Source organism: Cebidichthys violaceus, unplaced genomic scaffold (genome assembly GCF_023349555.1).
Source record: "Cebidichthys violaceus isolate CVI_PGR_0920_01 unplaced genomic scaffold, fCebVio1.0.p SCAF_5, whole genome shotgun sequence".
In the NCBI taxonomy this organism is placed as follows: Eukaryota; Metazoa; Chordata; class Actinopteri; order Perciformes; family Stichaeidae; genus Cebidichthys; species Cebidichthys violaceus.
This window is the reverse complement of record NW_027176705.1, coordinates 16,157,217-16,175,925: the sequence shown is the minus strand read 5'-3', so window position 1 is coordinate 16,175,925 and position 18,709 is coordinate 16,157,217. Positions and strand designations below refer to the sequence as shown.

General features: G+C 43.1%; 1 protein-coding gene across 1 annotated transcript; it reads right to left on the bottom strand.

Annotated features, from left to right (window-relative positions):
* Positions 1–4,401: 4,401 nt before the first annotated feature.
* On the bottom strand, positions 4,402–16,436 carry mapk6 (mitogen-activated protein kinase 6). The gene is given in 11 exon segments (XM_068731156.1): positions 4,402–6,056; positions 6,058–6,087; positions 6,089–6,757; positions 7,036–7,153; positions 7,439–7,634; positions 7,780–7,944; positions 8,339–8,483; positions 13,032–13,349; positions 13,469–13,669; positions 13,671–14,330; positions 16,196–16,436. Coding segments are annotated over 10 exon segments (2,271 nt in total). The 5' UTR covers positions 13,719–14,330; positions 16,196–16,436; the 3' UTR covers positions 4,402–5,675.
* Positions 16,437–18,709: the final 2,273 nt, after the last annotated feature.

Genomic DNA, 18,709 nt, shown 5'->3' with positions numbered 1-18,709 from the left:
CAGGTAACAGTTTGTCGAGCTTGTTTTGCAGAAAACAGCTGCCTGCTGCAGCCGAAAAACAAATACGACGTCATAACCGCACGTAGTTCAGAAGCGGTATAAAATGATGCACTGATCTGATGTTGATGGTCAGGACTATCTGTGACTTTGGCAGTAAATAAAGCTTTCAAAGTGCAAGAGCCCGAGAGGTGATGTCTATTTATAAAGGTACTTTGTGTGCTAGTTTTAGTGCCCAGTTCTCTGCACAACTCTGCTCTGAATATGGACACACATTCTGCCACCGAGGTGCCATAATGAGCAGCCTCAAGTTGTAGCAGATAAATGTCGGAGGCTTTGTCTCCACATGAATTCTACCTCACTGCAAGATGTGTGCCAAGCAGCTCATCGCCTCTATAGGTTATTTCAGTTCTCTCAGGGAATTCTGTAGAAGCTTAATCAGTTCCTGGTCTTTGCCGAAATCTCCAACATTGAGTTTTAATTGGCCTTTTCAGGAAAAGAGAATAGCGACCACGACCTTGAATTAGCAGGCGATGCGCTACACTTCTGCCATCTGATGGGGGGTGAGTTAAGCTGCTTATCCGAGTGTTTCTGGATTTTATTTTTAACCTGACCACACCTGACAGGCCCGGGACCTGAGGGGGAGACCTCAGCTGCTGAGGGATGAGCGGCAGTCAGGAGATGGGAACCTGAGAAAGTGAGGTATGTAGGTGCAAGACTAAGGAGAAATACAGTCGCAGCTTGCAGTAGAGTGCAGACGAAGTGGCATCAGAGTGGGAGGATGGAGGAGCTTGTCTCATGGCGGCGGTAAGGAGGATTCCTGTGTGATGTGGATGCCAGTGTTGTCATCTGAGCAGAACAGCTGACAATTAAATCTGAAGCATCACATCGTTCTGTGAAAGAGAGCAAAGACTGAGAAGCTGCAGGAAAGAGATGAGACATGTGACAGGAGGACATGTGAGGTGGTGGGAGTTTCAAAAAAATTGAAAATAGCACAAAACATTTAGATTTTGACCTACATTTAGTCTTAAGGCGCTCCTGTTATTCCGTCACTTGGCACAAATCAGGTACCGTAGCTTCCATCAGAGTTTTCCAGCAGGGCTTAATCTCTTCTGAGGATTCTATTGTTACCAGGAGAGCAGAAAAACAACACAGAGCCGGCCTCATTTTTCCCAGCAGGAAGGAACAGCGGTGAAAAAACTCGAGCCCAGCTGAAGCTGATTATGTTGAGAGATGCAGCTCCAACCTTCGGACCGCAGCTTTTCCCTCGTTGTTGTTTAAATGACCAACGTCTGGTCAGAGAATTATTCACATGATAAACCAGTTTTCAAACCGTTTGGCTCATGTGGACAAAAGGTCAAAATGTCCCTTTTGCGGGACTAATAAAGGACGATCTTATCTTGAGGCTTCTTACATGTTGATGCATCAATAGGAATATATGTGTGTGTGTGTATATATATATATATATATATATATATATATATATATATATATATATATATATATATATATATATATATATATATATATATACACAGTTATGTTCATAATAATAGCAGTGTGTTTAAAAAGGTGAGTAAACCTCAAAATTCTTCAAATAAATTGTATTTTAATGAACACAAATGCATTGGGGACACTGCACATTCTATTTCAAAGCAAGAAAATTGGAAAAAGTAATTGAATTTGATAATATTTTACAGAAAGTCAAGAACTATAATGTCAAAAAAAATAGCAGTGTTGACATCTTTCTTTACAAACTCAAAAATGTACTGTATAAACTAAGAAATGCTTGAAGATTCAACTTTCCTGAGAATCATAAACTAATATTTAGTTGAATAACCACGGTTTCTGATAACTGCTTCACATCTGTGGCACATGGAGTCACAACTTCTGGCACCGGTCAACAGGTATTGCAGCCCAGGACAATTGTACTACGTTCCACAATTCCTCTGCATTTCTTGGTTTTGCCTCATGAACAGCATTTTTTATGTCAGCCCACAAGTCTTCTATGGGATTAAGGTCCGGGGATTGTGCTGGCCACTCCATTACTTGAATTCTGTTTGTCTGGAACCATGATTTTGCTCCCTTGCTGGTGTCTTTGGGGTCATTGTCTTGTTGAAACACCCATTTCAAGGGCATTTCCTCTTCAGCATACGGCAACATGACTTCTTCCAGTATTCTGATGTACTCAAAGTGATCCATGATCCCTGGTATGCGATGAATAGGACCAACACCATAGTACGAGAAACATCCCCATATCATGACGCTTGCACCACCATGCTTCACCGTCTTCACTGTGTACTGTGGCTTGAATTCAGTGTTTGCAGGACGTCTGACAAACTGTCTGTGGCCCTTAGACCCAAAAAGAACAATCTTACTCTCATCAGTCTACAAAATATTACGCCATTTCTTTTTAGGCCGGCCAGTCAATGTGTTCTTTGGCATATTGTAACCGCTTCAGCACATGTATTTTTTTTAACAATGGGACTTTGCGGGGGCTTCTTGCTGGTAGCTTGGCTTCACACAGACGTCGTCTGATTGTTACAGTACTCACAGGCAATCTTAGATCTTCTTTGATCCTCCTGGAGCTGATCATTGGCTGAGCCTTTGCCATTTTGGTTATTCTCCGATCCATTCGAATAGTCGTTTTTCTTTTTCTTCCTCACCTTTCTGGTTTTGGCTGCCATTTTAAAGCGTTTGATATCATTTTAGCTGAACAGCCTATCATTTTCTGCACTTCTTTATAGGTTTTCCCCTCTTTTATTAATTTCTTAATCACAGAACGCTCTTCTTCTGAACAGTGTCTTGAACGACCCATTTTACTCTGTTTTTCAAGGACAAATGCACAGCCAGCATATGCAGCATCAGTTGCCTTGATCCTTAAATAAGGGCCACCTGTTTAACACCTATTTTGTTCACATAATCAATGACCTCACTAATTGAACTCGGCACTGCTATTTTTTTGAACACGCCCCTTTCAGTAAATGATTCAGTTTCACAGAATCAGCAGCATGCACGTCATGCCTGTTGGGTCTGTTGGTTTTCTATACCTTTACTAAACCTTCTAGCAACGTACTTGCAGTGTGGAAGTTCTAACAAAAACAGTGATTTATCTTGCTAGTGATGTGGGACTGCTATTATTTTGAACACAACTGTGTATATATATATATATATATATATATATATACATATATATATATATATATATGTATATATATATATATGTATATATATACATATATATATATATATATATGTATACATATATATATGTATATATATACATATATATATATACATATATATGTATACATATATATATATATATATGTATATATATATATACATATATATATATATATATGTATATATATATATACATATATATATATATATATGTATATATATATATACATATATATATATATATATGTATATATATATATATATGTATATATATATATATATATATATATATATATATATGTATATATATATATATATATATATATATATGTATATATATATATATATACGTATATATATATATATATATATATAGTGACAGGGGCACTACATGTACTTTTATACTCAAGTATTTGAATGCAGCACATTATACTGATAGAGAATGTTAATGGCTTGGAATTACTTCTTGTGCTTTCACCCTTTTTGACTTTTGTTAAACATGTATCTATTATTAGACACACACTACTTATTACCCCAAACAATTCACCTCCACTCCAAAATATCAAGCTCAATATCCAAGAGTGTATTCTTCGAGTGAATACACTAAAATGACCCTTAAAAAAAAAGAAAGTCTTTGTTGTGGTGAAAATGATTTCTCACCATCATGTGATTGCTGAACTGACCATCAGGGGTGACTTTGACAATGTGACCTCAACCTGCAGGAACCCGTCACTACCACACAATCTGATCGAGTTCTCTCTCTGAACAGTTCAAGTCTTAGAGAGGTTTGGGAATGCATAAAGTCAAGCTGCCTGTGAGTGACGGGACATTAAATGGCGTCATACTGTAAGGTAACCCGTCACTATTGAATAACAGAAAGTAAACACATTGCTCTGTAATCCTGCTTGTTTCTCTGTAGTGCTTTAAGAGCAGGTGGGAATCTGTGTCCCAAGTCAACGGCTCTGAAATATGGCGGACGGAGCCAGAGCTACATTTAGCTGCTGATTCAAAGCTTGTGTCTGCAGCACTCGCGGTGTAATTTAGTCTGCCTGCTTTGACATTAAAATTGAGTCTCGAGGTGTCAGCATTTCCTCTCCACCAACAAGGCTCTTGTGGCTGTGTGCGGCCATTCAAAATGAATGAAAATGAAAGTTACATAAAACACCACTTAACTGAGAGTGTGAGGTCAGAGTCAGAAAGGAGAGACGCAAGCTTAAACTCTTTGCCAGTAATTTTATTTCGAGATATTTTGTAGAACAGGGGAACCAATGATTACAAAAAAAGTCCATAAGTGTTCTACATGCTACACCTTAACCTAATTTATCATGCTTGCCTGGAAAAAGTACATAGAAATTTAACAAAAAAACGTACAATTAAAACTGACATACTTTATACTCAACCATTAACTTTACTTTGAATGTACCTTTCTCTTGCCTCCATGCACGCATTTCTTTTTAAACATTACATTTAGATAAAAAAAAAAAAAAAAAATTAAGACTTTTAGGCGCTTTTTGAAACCATAAAGCAGTTTTTCCATTAAAGACAGAGCGCACCTATAAATAAAAAAAACCCAAAATGAACAAAAAGAATGATATCCATTTGGATCATATTGGTGGAAAATGGAAAGCCTCGACTTCGTTTAGAACACAACTGATGAATTTGCATCCTAGCATAAACAAAAGAACACTTAGACGCCCATATAGTGCCGAAATGAAATGGAAGTCTGTCCAACTCATCGATCTTCAATAATCACATGAAATAACACATTTTGATAAAATAAATATCGCACATCTGCTAGAAATAAATAATGATTACTGAAACACCTCACTATGTTAAATGCTAAAGTGAGACAGATTTCATCTACGCGACCCGATGGTCATGTGTGTAAAGCACTAGTGCGGCTTCGAGTGTCTCTCGCGGCTGTTACCTTGAGGTAGATAACACATTTACATTAACGCCTACGATAATGGTTGCTGCTGGCATCATGTGTCAGATTTACAGTATGAAAGGGATATTTTGGAAGCTTTCTTCAGGGAAAAATGTCATGAATTCAAAACGAAAAATAAAAAAAAGACATCCAAGCCCCTTTTTTTCCTCGGTATCCCCGCCCAGGAAAGGCAATGTTAGTGTCTAGCACCTTTCCTTACGTCACACCATCAGAACTCCTCTCCTGACATCCATCTTTCCTCTCTCCTGCTTTCCGTTCTTCTACAGTACTTAAGTGTGCAAGTGACATGCCAGTTTAGCAATGAGGACGTAGACATTAACCCATGAAGGCCTGGTGACCAAGGCTCAGAGTGACGACCAAAACTCTTTAAATATAATAAATCGCCCCTCAACTCTTTAAAAAATAACAATAATTAAAAGTAACATAATAAAAAAAAAAGGTATGAAATGATTCAAGTTCAATAATATACCGTATTATAAAAAAACAAAAAACATAAAAACAAAACTGCCTAGATTTTTCACTGTGTCGGAGGATATATATTTCTTTAATTAAGATGCTTGAAGATGCTGCTGTATGTTTTGTGGGCAACCTGTGGGGAGCATTTGACAGCGCAGGGTGTGAGGGACGCCTGGATGGATTTTAGAGGCAAGTCATCGGTGCTGTCAAAGCCAGGCAGGGCCAGAGAGTCCAGCTGAACATTGAGGACAATCTCCGTGTTCCTGCCGAGGAAGCTCTCGTCCAGCTCTCTCACCTCCGAGAGCTCCGTCTCAGAGCTGGCCACGGTCTCTCCGGCCCCCTCTTCCTTCCGGCTGAACAGGCGGTCCAGGTAGCTGGTGTACGTGCTCTCCTTCTGGAGCTGGTCCTCTTTGTGAATGTCCCAGCATGCTTCGTCTATCAAACAGCCGTTCTCCCCGACTCGCTCCCCCACAGCCGAAGCTCTCCCAGGGCTGAGCGGGGCCAGGCCCCGTCCCCGACACCCCGACCCCCTCCGCCCAACTGGGCGAGGTTGACCAGGCACTTCTCCTCCTTCTCCTGACTTATGGACTTGGACATGGAGCCCGAGCGGGGAGCCTCCAGCTGAGAAACGGAAGAGTTGAGCTCGTTCAGGAGGCCCACCTCGTGGAGGAGGGCCACCTCCTGACAGGGCTCTGGCTGCAGGCTCAGTTTAATGGTGCTGGCAATGAAGGAGTCGAAGTTAAAGCCTTGGTTCTGCTGGCCTTGGGGCTTCTCCGTCTGGTGTTTCTCCTGCTCGCTGTCCTTCTCCACCGGACTCTGGGTCTTCTCGGCCTCCTGCAGCGCGATCTGGGCCTTCACCAGCCCGTTCTTCTCACACTTGCTCTTGGCCTTGCCCTTCTCCTTGCTCTGCTGCTCCTTCCAGTTGGAGAGGTCGATGATGAGCTTGGGCTCGTAGTAGTGGTTGACTTCACTGTCCCTCCAGATGAGGTTGTCCAGGTAAGAGGGCGACACGGCCTTGTAGTTACAGGTGTGGCTACACTGCAAGTCACAGTATTTGTTCTCGTGGTGGTCTTCCTGCCAGGATCGCTCCGGCTGGAACATGGAGTAGTCAAAGGACGGCTCGTCCAAGAACTTCTCCCGATCTCCATCAGCGTATTTACGAGGATCCACCTGGAAACGGACAACAGCCACCAGTTAGCCTCATCAAACTCAGCAAAAAGTCCATTTAAAATCAGTCAGGAGGAAGACATGTTGTCCCTATACAGCTTTGGATTGCAACACTAGAAATTATTTTAAATTTTGTAGGTATTCTTTTTAGAACAATTCTATGCATTCTCACAACAGTTATCTAAAGCATTCAAAATGTGTTCTTAAAGTTTCTAAAGTAAACGGAAATAAAAACTAGTTTGTTTGCTTGTTTTAACAGGAGTATAACGATTCAAACACACCTGAACCTCCTCCTCGTCCGTCACATCAGAGAGAGCCCTCGGGTCGACCTGAACTTCATCTGGGTCGTGGGTGCTGTGCAAGTGCCAGTCCGCCTCCGACAGCTGGCTCTCATGATACCTGATCAGAGCATCAAAGAGAGACTTCAGTAACCAAACACAGACGCACAAAATGACAAAAGCTCCATTACAGGATCTAACTATGCAAACACACCATGTTCTTTTTTTCTGGTCACATGACCTGTATATTCATATTTTTACTGCTTAGTTAGCAGAGAGCAAATCAAAAATATTCTCTACTGAAACTAAGCTCAAAATGCCAGACTATGGGAAATAGATAACTCTGCATTTGTGAGCCTGGTCACAGAGAGCAGGTGTTTGAGAGGGAATGAGAGAGCGAGCATACCTGTCCCAAGTGTGGCTGTGGCTCTGGTCCATGAGCAGGATATCATCTACTTCGTCCTCAATGTGGAAAGGGTGCAGAGAGACAGGCTCGTCGAGGGGGAAGGAGTAGTCAGCCATATAGGGGTGGGCCAGGGCCTCCTCCGCAGTGAGACGATCCATGGGGTTAAAGGTCAGGATCTTCTCCAGGAAATCAAGGGCTGCAGAGAGGAAGACGTTGAGATCATCAAGTAAGAAATGTGAAATATGAGAGACAAGATCCTGACCCCGCTGCCTTTAGTCTGTGTTCATGACGAGATGTTGAGCTTGTGAGCCACTCTGAATGAATAAGGAAGTGGTACGTACCCTGGGGACTGATGTCAGGCAGCAGCTTGGCCAGCGGCGTGTGAGGCTTGGACATGTCGTTGCGGATGAAAACGGGGATGACGCTGTGGAGCTCCTGTCGGTCTTCCTCGCGCAGCACAGGGATGGACTCCAGGATCAGCTGCATCTGCTCCAACTCGTGGGCTCCTGAAACACCAGGCAGACAAACATTAAGACACTTTCTTCGAAGGGTCACACAACATTGAACAACTGCACGACTGAGTGAGTTTATTTTGGGTTAGCGCTTTGGGCGAGCGCAGCAGATCACGAGAACAGAGATGTTATTTGTCTTGCGCTCTGCTCAAGGCAATTTCGAACAAATAGCTCCAGCTGGATATGCAAAAAGCTGAAATAGGGAAAGTAAAAGCAAACCGACTTTGGGCCAAACTCTTGTCTGTTCTGAACAAAGACATTAACATATGCCTCAGACCCGTGCTCCATTTTTACCTCAGAGTCACCCAGTCTGGTTTAAACACTACTTGCTGGCACGTTTGCATGAGGTGTCAGTGAGTCAGAGACAGGAAACCAAGTCGACATTTACCTGCAAAGAGGGTTTTCCCTGTGAGCATCTCTGCAAAGATGCAGCCGGCGGCCCACATGTCGATGGCTTTGGTGTAGTTGTTAGGAGACAGCAGCAGGCGAGGAGACCTGTACCACTTGGTGACCAGACCTTCAGAAAGATGGCCCTGTGTTAGAAGGGGACAAGGCATATTTAGTCAAATTACAAGAAAGCATAACATTTCCAAAACCACAGCTAATGCTCTAAACTAATTTCCCTCAGTAGTAGATAAATTGTGATTGGCATGACTTTCCTGGGCCTCTGGGTACACCGCACAACACTGCTGCTAACACGAGTCCCAGAGCAAACCATGACAAACTTGATAACCCCTCGGGGCAGCCTCCTTGGCGGACCTGCTCTTTGCTGGTCACGTACGCAACGCGGAGACAAAGACCCCAGAGAGAAAAGACAGATGAAAAGGCGGAGATCAGACATGTCAGCAGTCCGAGAGAGCAGGATAATCCCCCGCTGCCACACTCTCCACTGACCAGTGACACCAATCTGCACTCCACTCTCACACAGAGCAGGACACTGAACACAAAGGAAACTGACCTGTGTGACCCCACACACGGGGACATTGGGGGATGGGAGGAGGTAAAACAACACTTGCGCTGTCCTGTCCCCCCCCCCCCCCCCCCCCCCCATGCAGTGGTAGTCCGTGGTCAGACTAAAATGGTCGGCTCTCCACCGAGCCCGGCTTTAGTTTCTGCCCTAAGTTAGCCGCAAATACTTCATGTCACACTATACTTGAGTGTTGAGTGTATCACTCCTGTTTTGATGTACCTATAAATAACCCTCCACGTAGACTGTATATGCGATTCCTGTCTTCGGGGAAACAGCTAATCTGTATGTCAGAGTCTAGCAGTCGCTTTAACAATGAAGCTTATGGGGAATTACAGGCCAGGTCCCACCTAAGACTGAAACTTGCAAAGCAGTCCTGCACCCAGTCTGAGGAACAGCCAATAAATTTGTATGAATGTGGTCACAGTGGAGAAATATCTGCAACCAGCTTAGCAGAGCATTGCAACAGATTTAGATTAGCTTATCTTGAGAGTGTTGGGTCACTGCATTAGGACAATTCTTTGTCAGATGGACTCTGAACTTTATAAAAAAAAAAAAAAAAGGAGCAGATTAGAGTTTGACTACCAGCTGAGGGCATTAAAGTGCATTAGCTGAACACTCCAGCTCGCCCCTTACTTTTACTGATCTCCAAGTGATCCACTAACCACAACGACACGGAGGCAGGAGTTAAAAGCATCACTCACGTCAAAACCGCCTGATCTAGATCAGACCGGACTAACATTTAGTGACTCATAAAAGGCTCCCTCAGTGTTTCTGGCTGCGGTTTATCACATCAACCCTCAGCAGGTCTGACCAGATGTCAGCAAAGGTGGTTGGTGACGAGTCGGTGAGATCACCACCAGCCCAGCCTCCAACTGCAGGATAAAGCTGCTCTGCTTCACAGAAGCCAGTGACTGAAGACTCACAATAGATTTCCTTGCTGGCACTGAATGTATTTTAGTCTTAACCCACCCACCCACACACACGTGAATAACTTCACAGGCAAACCACTATAAATAGCAGGTTAAATGGATCTTCACTACAGTCTCACCACACGTTAAAAATAAATTGTTTAGCAATTCATTAGGTCCATGTGTCCGATCAAGTTGCAAGAAACTGCAGGATATTTTTAAGCTTGGGAAAATAAGTGAAACCACGTCTCTGATATTCATTAAGCCATTAGTCGAATCCCCAGCATTTTTCCAGTTAGAGCCTGTGAAGTCTGGTGCCAGACACGCCTGTTGCTGGCTGAACATTTAGGTCAAGTGTGCGTGTGTGCGCGTGCGTTCTTGCAGTTGTGGTTTTGTAAAAGACCTCTGTGAACCTTCCACCCCCTTCTTCTTATAAAATTCATGAAAGTGTCCCTGTTATTATGTCTTTACAACAGATCTAATAAAGACATTCTGATGTAACCGGTGAAAACTTGACTGGATATCCCCTCTAAAACAACTAAAACTTTCCCCTCTGTATTGCCACACTGAGCAGATGTTATATCACTTAACTAAGGCACATATTAAATGTGTTACACTATCCAGGGGTAACCTTGTGGTAAAACCAAAACATCTTGCTTAAATACAACCAATGCTAAACCTAACTGGGTGAGTGTTCTATCCACAGTGCTCTTGTCTCTTGTTAAAAAAGGCGGCTACAACTGGAAGCACAGGCAGCTTCAAATAAGGCCTTGAGAAAGGCTCCCACAGAAGCACAAAGGGCTGGCTGGGAAAAGGAGGGGAATCAGGGTTGGAAAGTTGGATGAGGGCACGTGAATTCTTGCCATTCTTGATTCTGGGCCACCACGAGGGCTGGCCTTAAGGTTCACAGAGGCAGGGACAGCCTGCTTTCTCAAAGGAAGGAGATCACAGAAACACAGGTACTCTTGTCAAGCTGCATACAGTATACTTAAAACAAAACCATTCAGGATTATAAAAACCTGACAGAAACAATGAGGAGCAGCTTTTTGTATAAAAAAGGTAAAGTGGGAGATGAAGGTGGAACAAATGCCTTGTGCCTATAGCACTGGTGCAGAAATCCATACGACACATTACTGATACTACGGCACAAATGAGGTTCACTGGCAAAGAGCCCTTCTTTATTTAGAAACAACGTTATTCAAATAACATGCACTCGGCCACCCAGCTGCCCCGACTCAGCCAGTCGACTAGAAGCAGAGGGTGGTTGTGAAAGCACATTTGCCCCCAGTGATTCCGCCATAATGTTCTGCCATCACTGAAACCAACGCCTCCACACTCCACTGGGCACCGTAGTGTCATTTGGGGGTGATGGCTTCATTTCCAAAACAAGCCTCATTTTCGTCTGAAACGCGTCACTCACTCTCACACACACAGATGTATATTGGGTGCCCTGAAAAACTGGCTGGTCGAGACTTCACAGTTCTCCCCCCACCACCACCATTGTTATCATAGCAGAGACAGACGAAACACAGCAACACTGTTTGGAAACGAGAGCAGGGTCAAAGCCTGTTAAAGTCAGTCTGACTACATGACTACAGCATTTGTATTCTTGACAAAAACGGAGCAGCGGTAGTCTGCCGCAGTGCTACGGCAGACAATAGTCAAACACAAGCGAGCTGACCCCAGTCAAGCAGCTTTTCAATGTTTCGCATCAGGAAAAACTGCTTATATAGAGGGAAAACAGCCCACATGGCAAACTCTGCTGTAAGGGAGAAGTGCAGTAATGCTGGGTGGGAGGCTAAAGTGACTTAACTGTGTGAGAAACTCACTTATTCCCAGCAACTACAAGCCCTCGCCTTCCTCTTTCTATTGCAGAGCTAGCTATTGCCTCCACTTAACATATGACTCATATGAAAATATCGAAATCAGAGGTGAAAAACTAGACTACAAAAACATGGTGGTGGTGTGCTGGAAATGAGCAGTTCTGGTAAACAAGTGTGTGTAAGTTTTTCTCAGAGTGATGTATGCTGTAGCAGGAATCCAGGCTGTGTAAGGGACATGAATGAGGCGGACCCAGCCAGAAGGATCGCATCACGCGAGTCCACTTCAGACCCTCCAATGACTAATCTGAGACACGCGGGAGTATCTGACTGCCTCTGTGCTCCCAAAGAGATCCAGCAGCTACAGAGAGAGAGGGGGGAGAGGCTTCGCAACCCTAGATTTCCTCACATCACACCACCATATGACCATTGACTGGAATTTCCCCACCCCTTAATAAGGTGACAGAAACACACAAGGGCAATGCAGGCCTTCCACATGGCTACAATTAAGACAGGATGATCCACACTCTTCTCACACTAAAGACAAACGCAACCTACTTTACTGCTACCATTACACTGCCTCACAAACAAGACTCTGGGTTTCGGGAGAGCATTAAAAAAAATGCACATCTAGGACTGGGTGCGTCAACATCTGGCTCTTAAGGCCCTGGTTCACATTATGTTGGCATCTGATGAGAGAAGGGGTCGGTAACAAAGAAAACCGCCTTCTCTGAGACCCAATAAGCTTGACTCAAGGGTGTGAAAATGGAGTAATGATGCTGATACAAATAAATCTGTATATATTGTAATACAGAACGTCCATAACTGATCTGCTGTAGCCTCAAGCTTTCAACGTTCCCATTAGAAGCGAACAAAAGGCTCAAGGCTAAACCTGTCTGTTTTGCACATGCTACATTTGAATATTTGCTGTATTTTTGTCACCGAGGAACACGGATTATCTTAATCTTTGTTAAACCACAAAATCATGAACTCACTCATTTGTATATTTAGACTTGTAATGGAGCCCTTTTTCACTTCAAACTTAATTCCTCTAAAAAAAAGTTCCCATGGCTGAGTTTCCCGCAGCCTCACTTCTCCCGACAAAGGAAAGAGAGGCGTTACCTCAACCACATCCCGTCTTGTTTACTTCCTGCTGTGAAACTCGGTCACCTTGGGGGTGGGAACCACATTACTGGGCAATAACGCAAACATCATGTGTCAAGAGCAACAAAGCACTCATCTTTAGGAAAACATTTGCTATATCAGCTCTTCTTAAAGCTCTTGTTTGAACAGCATTTCAACACAGTCATCACAAAACCCCACTAAAAAAAAATAATTATATTGTCTCCTCAAACACAACAGCTACCCAGAGACTGGACATACCTTATGAGAATAGTGTGGGTCCATGATACGGGCCAGCCCAAAGTCCCCGATCTTCAGTACCAGGTCCTCTGTGTTGACAAACAGGTTGGCAGGCTTGAGGTCGCGGTGCAGCACATTGGCAGAGTGGATGTACTTCAGGCCCCTGAGGAGCTGGTACATGAAGAGCCTGGCGTGGTCCTCAGACAGAAGGCCCCTCTCCAGCAGCTGACACAGGTCTGTCTCCATGTACTCCTGCACAATGTAGACAGAGTTGACCTCCGTCAGGGACACCACATCCTCCGTTAACCTGCGACCGTTGGGGCCCAATGTCTCAAACACCTGGTGACATAAGAAGACGTGTCAGTGGTGAAAGTCAGTTTTCAAAAATTGGACATGGGCTCTTTCTCCAACCCCAGAAAATCTGATTAATTCTCTTTGCTTTTTTTGAGCAAACTTACCTTGACAATGTTGTCGTGGTCAAGGCGTCTAATAATCTTGATTTCTCGCAGGGCGTGCTTCACACTCTGGGGGTCCGTCAAGATGATTTTCTTCACGGCTACACGCTTGTCACAGTCTGTGTCAACGGCTGAGAACACCAGGCCGTTCCCTCCGTAGCCCAGAGGCTTCAGGTCCATGTAGCGAGAACCTGTAGCGAGAACCCAGGTCGAAGCCGTGGATGTTCATCAGCGACTCAAACTTCTCTGCCATGACGACTGTTTTCGGCTTTTACACCACGCTTCTGCTATCTCTTAATGTATGGTCTTTGTATCACCAATAGAGAAATTTATCCGACAATCCCTCCACTGAGCTGACCCCTGTATAGACAACTACTGACTCCCCCTGTCTATCCGTCACTGTCAGATTTGGGGCACTGATGTGTGGTGAAATCTTTGTTCCATCATGAGGAAGGGGATAATATTAAAAATGTAATTTCTCTTCCAATCCTTGATGTATGGATATCTTTAAGTGAACAGTTTAAATAAACTAATGAGTATAGACTGCAATGGAATGGTCTTTAAGGCCAATTAAAAAGCACTGAGACTATAGCAAACTATAAAAGCATGTAGTTGCATCCTTACAGTGAGGATACATTCAGTGTTTGACTGGTCCTGAGCAGTTACATGTGTTTTTTTCTTCTTTTTTTTGTTTATAATTATTTATCTGTCTGTAATTCAAATGTAAGTCAAGTCACCTGATCTATAAAACTGAAATGAGTCTGGCCTTTAAGTCTTCAAAGTAATGTTTCACTCTCAATGATCAGGTGGCTCAAGCTCGCCACAGTCACAATCAAAACTATCCTCCATTTTACTTGGGTATAACCTAAAAGACAAGAGAAAGACAACAAAAAGAAGGTTAGGAACAAAACTAAACGTAGTGCCAGAATAGAAGGGTTACAAGTCCATAGTTTTGCAATAGTACTTTTCCACCGTTGCACGAAAACTTAAGTCAAACCTAACTCTTGCTAAATATGTTTCACAAGACCCGCAGGCAAACAACAAAACGACTCATTCACCGGCTTTAGGTTCAACGTGGTGTCATTAATGGAAACCAGCCCCCCCCCCCCCCCGCCCGGTTTAGGCGCTTGCTAGTCCGGTTTTTGAGTATCGATGAAATATAAAGAGATGAGACAGAGCATTAGCTAAGATCAACACCCACGAGGGTGCTTACATATCACACATTAAAGAGAAACTGTCTTAATTCTGAGCTTTAAATGTTCTTGGTCTTCACGGGATCTGTGACTGGCAGGCGGAAAAAGTCAGGAATGGAAGCATAACGGCGAGCTGACAAGCTAGCTACGGAGACACATCCCGTCTACTGGGTCTTAATATATCACACAACATGACCACATACACCGTATTAGAAGGAAAACTACGATTTCAACGAACCCTGCCCGTTTCATTAACACGTAAACGTGAGGTTAAAGAGAAATCCGCCGACAAAGCGAACAAAGGAGTCGTTGTTGGCGGAGGCTTCTGACTACGTGGTACGGCTCTCCTCGCGCTAAGCAGCACAAAGCCGACCTCACTTAAATCGTTAAAAACGACCCAAAGCTACAGTGAAATGGCATTTAATGTAAGTAATAGTGACAACAATCGACATATAATAGATTACTTACAGTCCGTATTCGTAGCATTAGATTCGTTATGTGCTTAATCAAACCCAGACGAGGTTTGACCGAGCTCCGCTGCCACTCTGCGGATCTATTGCAATCGCCATTGAGGCTGGGCAGAGCTATAGAAGACAGCGTTACGTCACGACGCTGCCTTCACGGATAGTCGGATATAGCTCAACTACCGTGAGAATTCTTCTCAATGTGATAGTTGAAGTGGTATTTTGCGGCAACGTTAAAGGGTTGTTGGCCGATGTTTTTAATTATATGAAAAACATATAAATACAGAAAGCAATTATAGCACATAGTTAGTAGCAGTACATATTTGTGGCTGTCTTAGATACCTTAACATATCAGATATTGATGAGTATATTAGTAACACAACGCCTAAACGGTCGTTTTTACATTACACATTGGAGCTTCGAGCAGTACTTGAATGCAGCAAGAGTCATTAACAACATGTGTTTATGTGAAATCACGTGACAGCGGCGGATTCAAAATCCAACTCAGTATTTACAGGTTTATGGATAAAATGATAAGAGCATAGGTGCCATTGCCAATAATATTCTGCAGTAAACAGGAATGCCATGATCATCTCCATGTAGCATATAATCATAGCACATTAAAAATAAAGTTCAACCACTGCTGTAAAAACATATATCATAGTCCTGTGTATAATAGACATCCTAGTAGAAACAGATATAAAGAAAGACAGAAAGATGCTTGCTTGATTTTTTTACCGCTCCGTAAAATGTGAACAAACTGGCCAATGATAAGGGATGAGGATAAATATCATTATTCTGTATCCTATTTTACTACCGAAAAGGAGAGATGAAAGCAATCCCAAACTGGTGGGTGCACAAAATGCTGCAGACCCGACGCTGACAATCGCGTGTCTGACCTGTCCCTTCTTTGCTTTCTATTTTAATCCTTTGCAAATATGGTGCTGTTTTCCGGAGTGATCCACGAATTGATTTCCCTGATTCTTTTTGCCTTCGGTGGATTAACGTTGTTTTCGGTTTAGGGCACGTAATGCATTAATGGTGTCAGTGAGAAAAATCAACGGTTCACTCACTGCGGCTTGCGGATTTAAAAAGTCCATCTGGCACCGAGAAGCGCAGGGTGTTTCTCCGTCAGTTCGTCTGCCCTCACATCTAATCTGCACGAGGTTTACACATCCCGAGCACAACAGAGTCAGGAGATCAAGGAAGGCGCTAATTTTCTCAGCTCAGATCCCTCATTCCGACTGCGGTTGGTGTCCTGTACTAGTCTACCTCGCCTGGTCCTTTCTCACTGTGGATGCTGTGACTGGCAGACGGTACGGATGGGCGTGCAGGCAGCAAGCAGCATCACAGCCGCAGCATCAGCATCCGCAGGCAGACCATGTGGGAACCCATGTGCCCGAGAATGCAGATCCCTCTCACAGGCTGGGATGGGCTCTGCGATGGATAACAGAAACTGCATGCGGACTGAGCGGGATGCGACAGATCGGGATGCGACTTGTTTCGGTTATTAGTCGGACTAGCTGACATGTTTAGAGAAGACACGATATACCTTTTATTAGCTACTCTTGTATTTTTGGCTGATTGTGAGATCGTAGTTTATAACGATGGTTTGTCTCGTGCATCAAACCCAAAGACATGCAGTAATAATATATAATCATAATATCTCACAGGATTAGCTTTAGATCTTAAAGAGCATGAGATTTGGAATGTATAATTAATGCAATTTAGAGCCTTATTTGGTTTGCTGATATATATATATATATATATATGTCTAGTTTATCTATTTATTTATTTTAAAGAAAGGATAGTTTCAAAAAGAGTTTCTATTTTTCATTCCTTCATCGTAGGTTTACAATGAATATTTAGTAAATCCTGCTAAAGTGATACTTTATTGATCCAAGTTTTGATCCCCCTCCTCTATTGGAAGGTCAGAGGTCAAGTTAAAGCAGTGTCTTTGCTCGAAGGTACTTCAGTAGAGCAAAAACTTTTATATCTTCCACAAGTCAGAAACTAAGAGAGACAGCGTGGGTTTCATCAGACCATATTTCTTGCTAATATGATTCCGTCCCACTGGCCTCTGCCCCCCTGATTGAAGTTACATTAATCATTAAAACTCTGATTTGTAGATAAGGTGTTGGCACTTGTGTGCCTATATGAGTGCTCTTTACCCTCTGCGATAGTTGAATGAGCAGAGGTCAGGGTGAAGCTGCATCTCACCCTATCTGTTGGTGTCAAAAGATAATTCCCTCACTTTTTGATTGTTTTGGAGAAGACAGATTTAAAAAAAATAATCTTCCTCCTCTGTTATTTGTATTGCAGTCAGTGCAAAGTCTGCAGCAGGACTCCCCTTGTTCATGAGACAAAAAGTTGACATCAAGTCTTTGACTTTGTAAATTAGTTGGGATGACCAGGCTATTAATGCCACTGTTGCTGCAATGCTCTGTGGTCATTAGACTAAACAAACACTGAACTGTTGCAAACTTGTTTGTTGAGTGCGTGTGCGGTGTGATGACCGAAGTTGCTGTCTACGTTAATCTGCTGTTAATCACACTTTCACCATCATCTCAGTGTGTCTGAGCCCAACTCCTGCATAACTATCCTCTAGCTCACCATAATAAAACACATCACCACCCGTTCTTTATGTTTCCCCTGTTCTCTTTGTTGAAGAGGTTTTTTTTTTGCCTAGAATCTGAGCGAAAACAGAAATATCCTCAACATCACTGACATGACACATTCATGTCTACTTGTCGCTTATTACTGTGTGTATGTAACCTTCCTGCCACTTACCAGAGCTGGCATTCTCCTGAGACGACCTGAGCAACATGGTACAGAAGTTAATAGTCCGTCCGGGAGAGTTTAAACTGTATATCCAACACTGCCAGTTTGACCAGCAGACAGGTGAAGAGCGCAGTCCAGTGCCTCCCTGTGTACGTGACTCTTTTGTTGTCAGAGCTTTTGCCGATGTGTTATCCTACTCCATGTTCCTCTGGTTGTGAGGTGGAGCTCCATGGAGAGTTAATATAGGCCAGGCCAGAGAGGGGAGGAGACTGCTCTGTGTATGGCTTGGCCTGTCAGTGTGTCAAATCCACCACCATGAGAGTCAGTTTGCCACCACCTCTCTCTGTCTCTCTCTCTCTCACTGATACTTTCTTACTCTCCTCTCTTTCCCTTTACGCTTTTTCAGATGTGCTCCTGAATTTCATGTCTTTATGTTTTGGTCCAGTCTAAGCAGAAACCAAACAAATCTTTTGTGGCCTGCACTAAAAAATGTATTCCTCTTTCTGGGTTCGACCTTTGCAAATCCAGTTTTGGCAATTCATGATTTTTTATCTGTCAGCTTAAATCAAAGGATTACACGCTCCTGATGGGCTGTGAATGCTCTGCATTTCTTCGGATTAGGAAAAGCCTCCAAAACACTTTTGAATTAAATGAAAAATACATGCTCATGTGGATTTTTGTCACATTATTCCTCCCGTTCTGCAAAGAACAGAGCCTGCGATATATGTCTGTACCAGAAGGCACTTTTATGTGTTTGCAGTTCATCCTCTGAAGTGAAGTGTTTGTGTTTAATTGCTTTGCTGAGT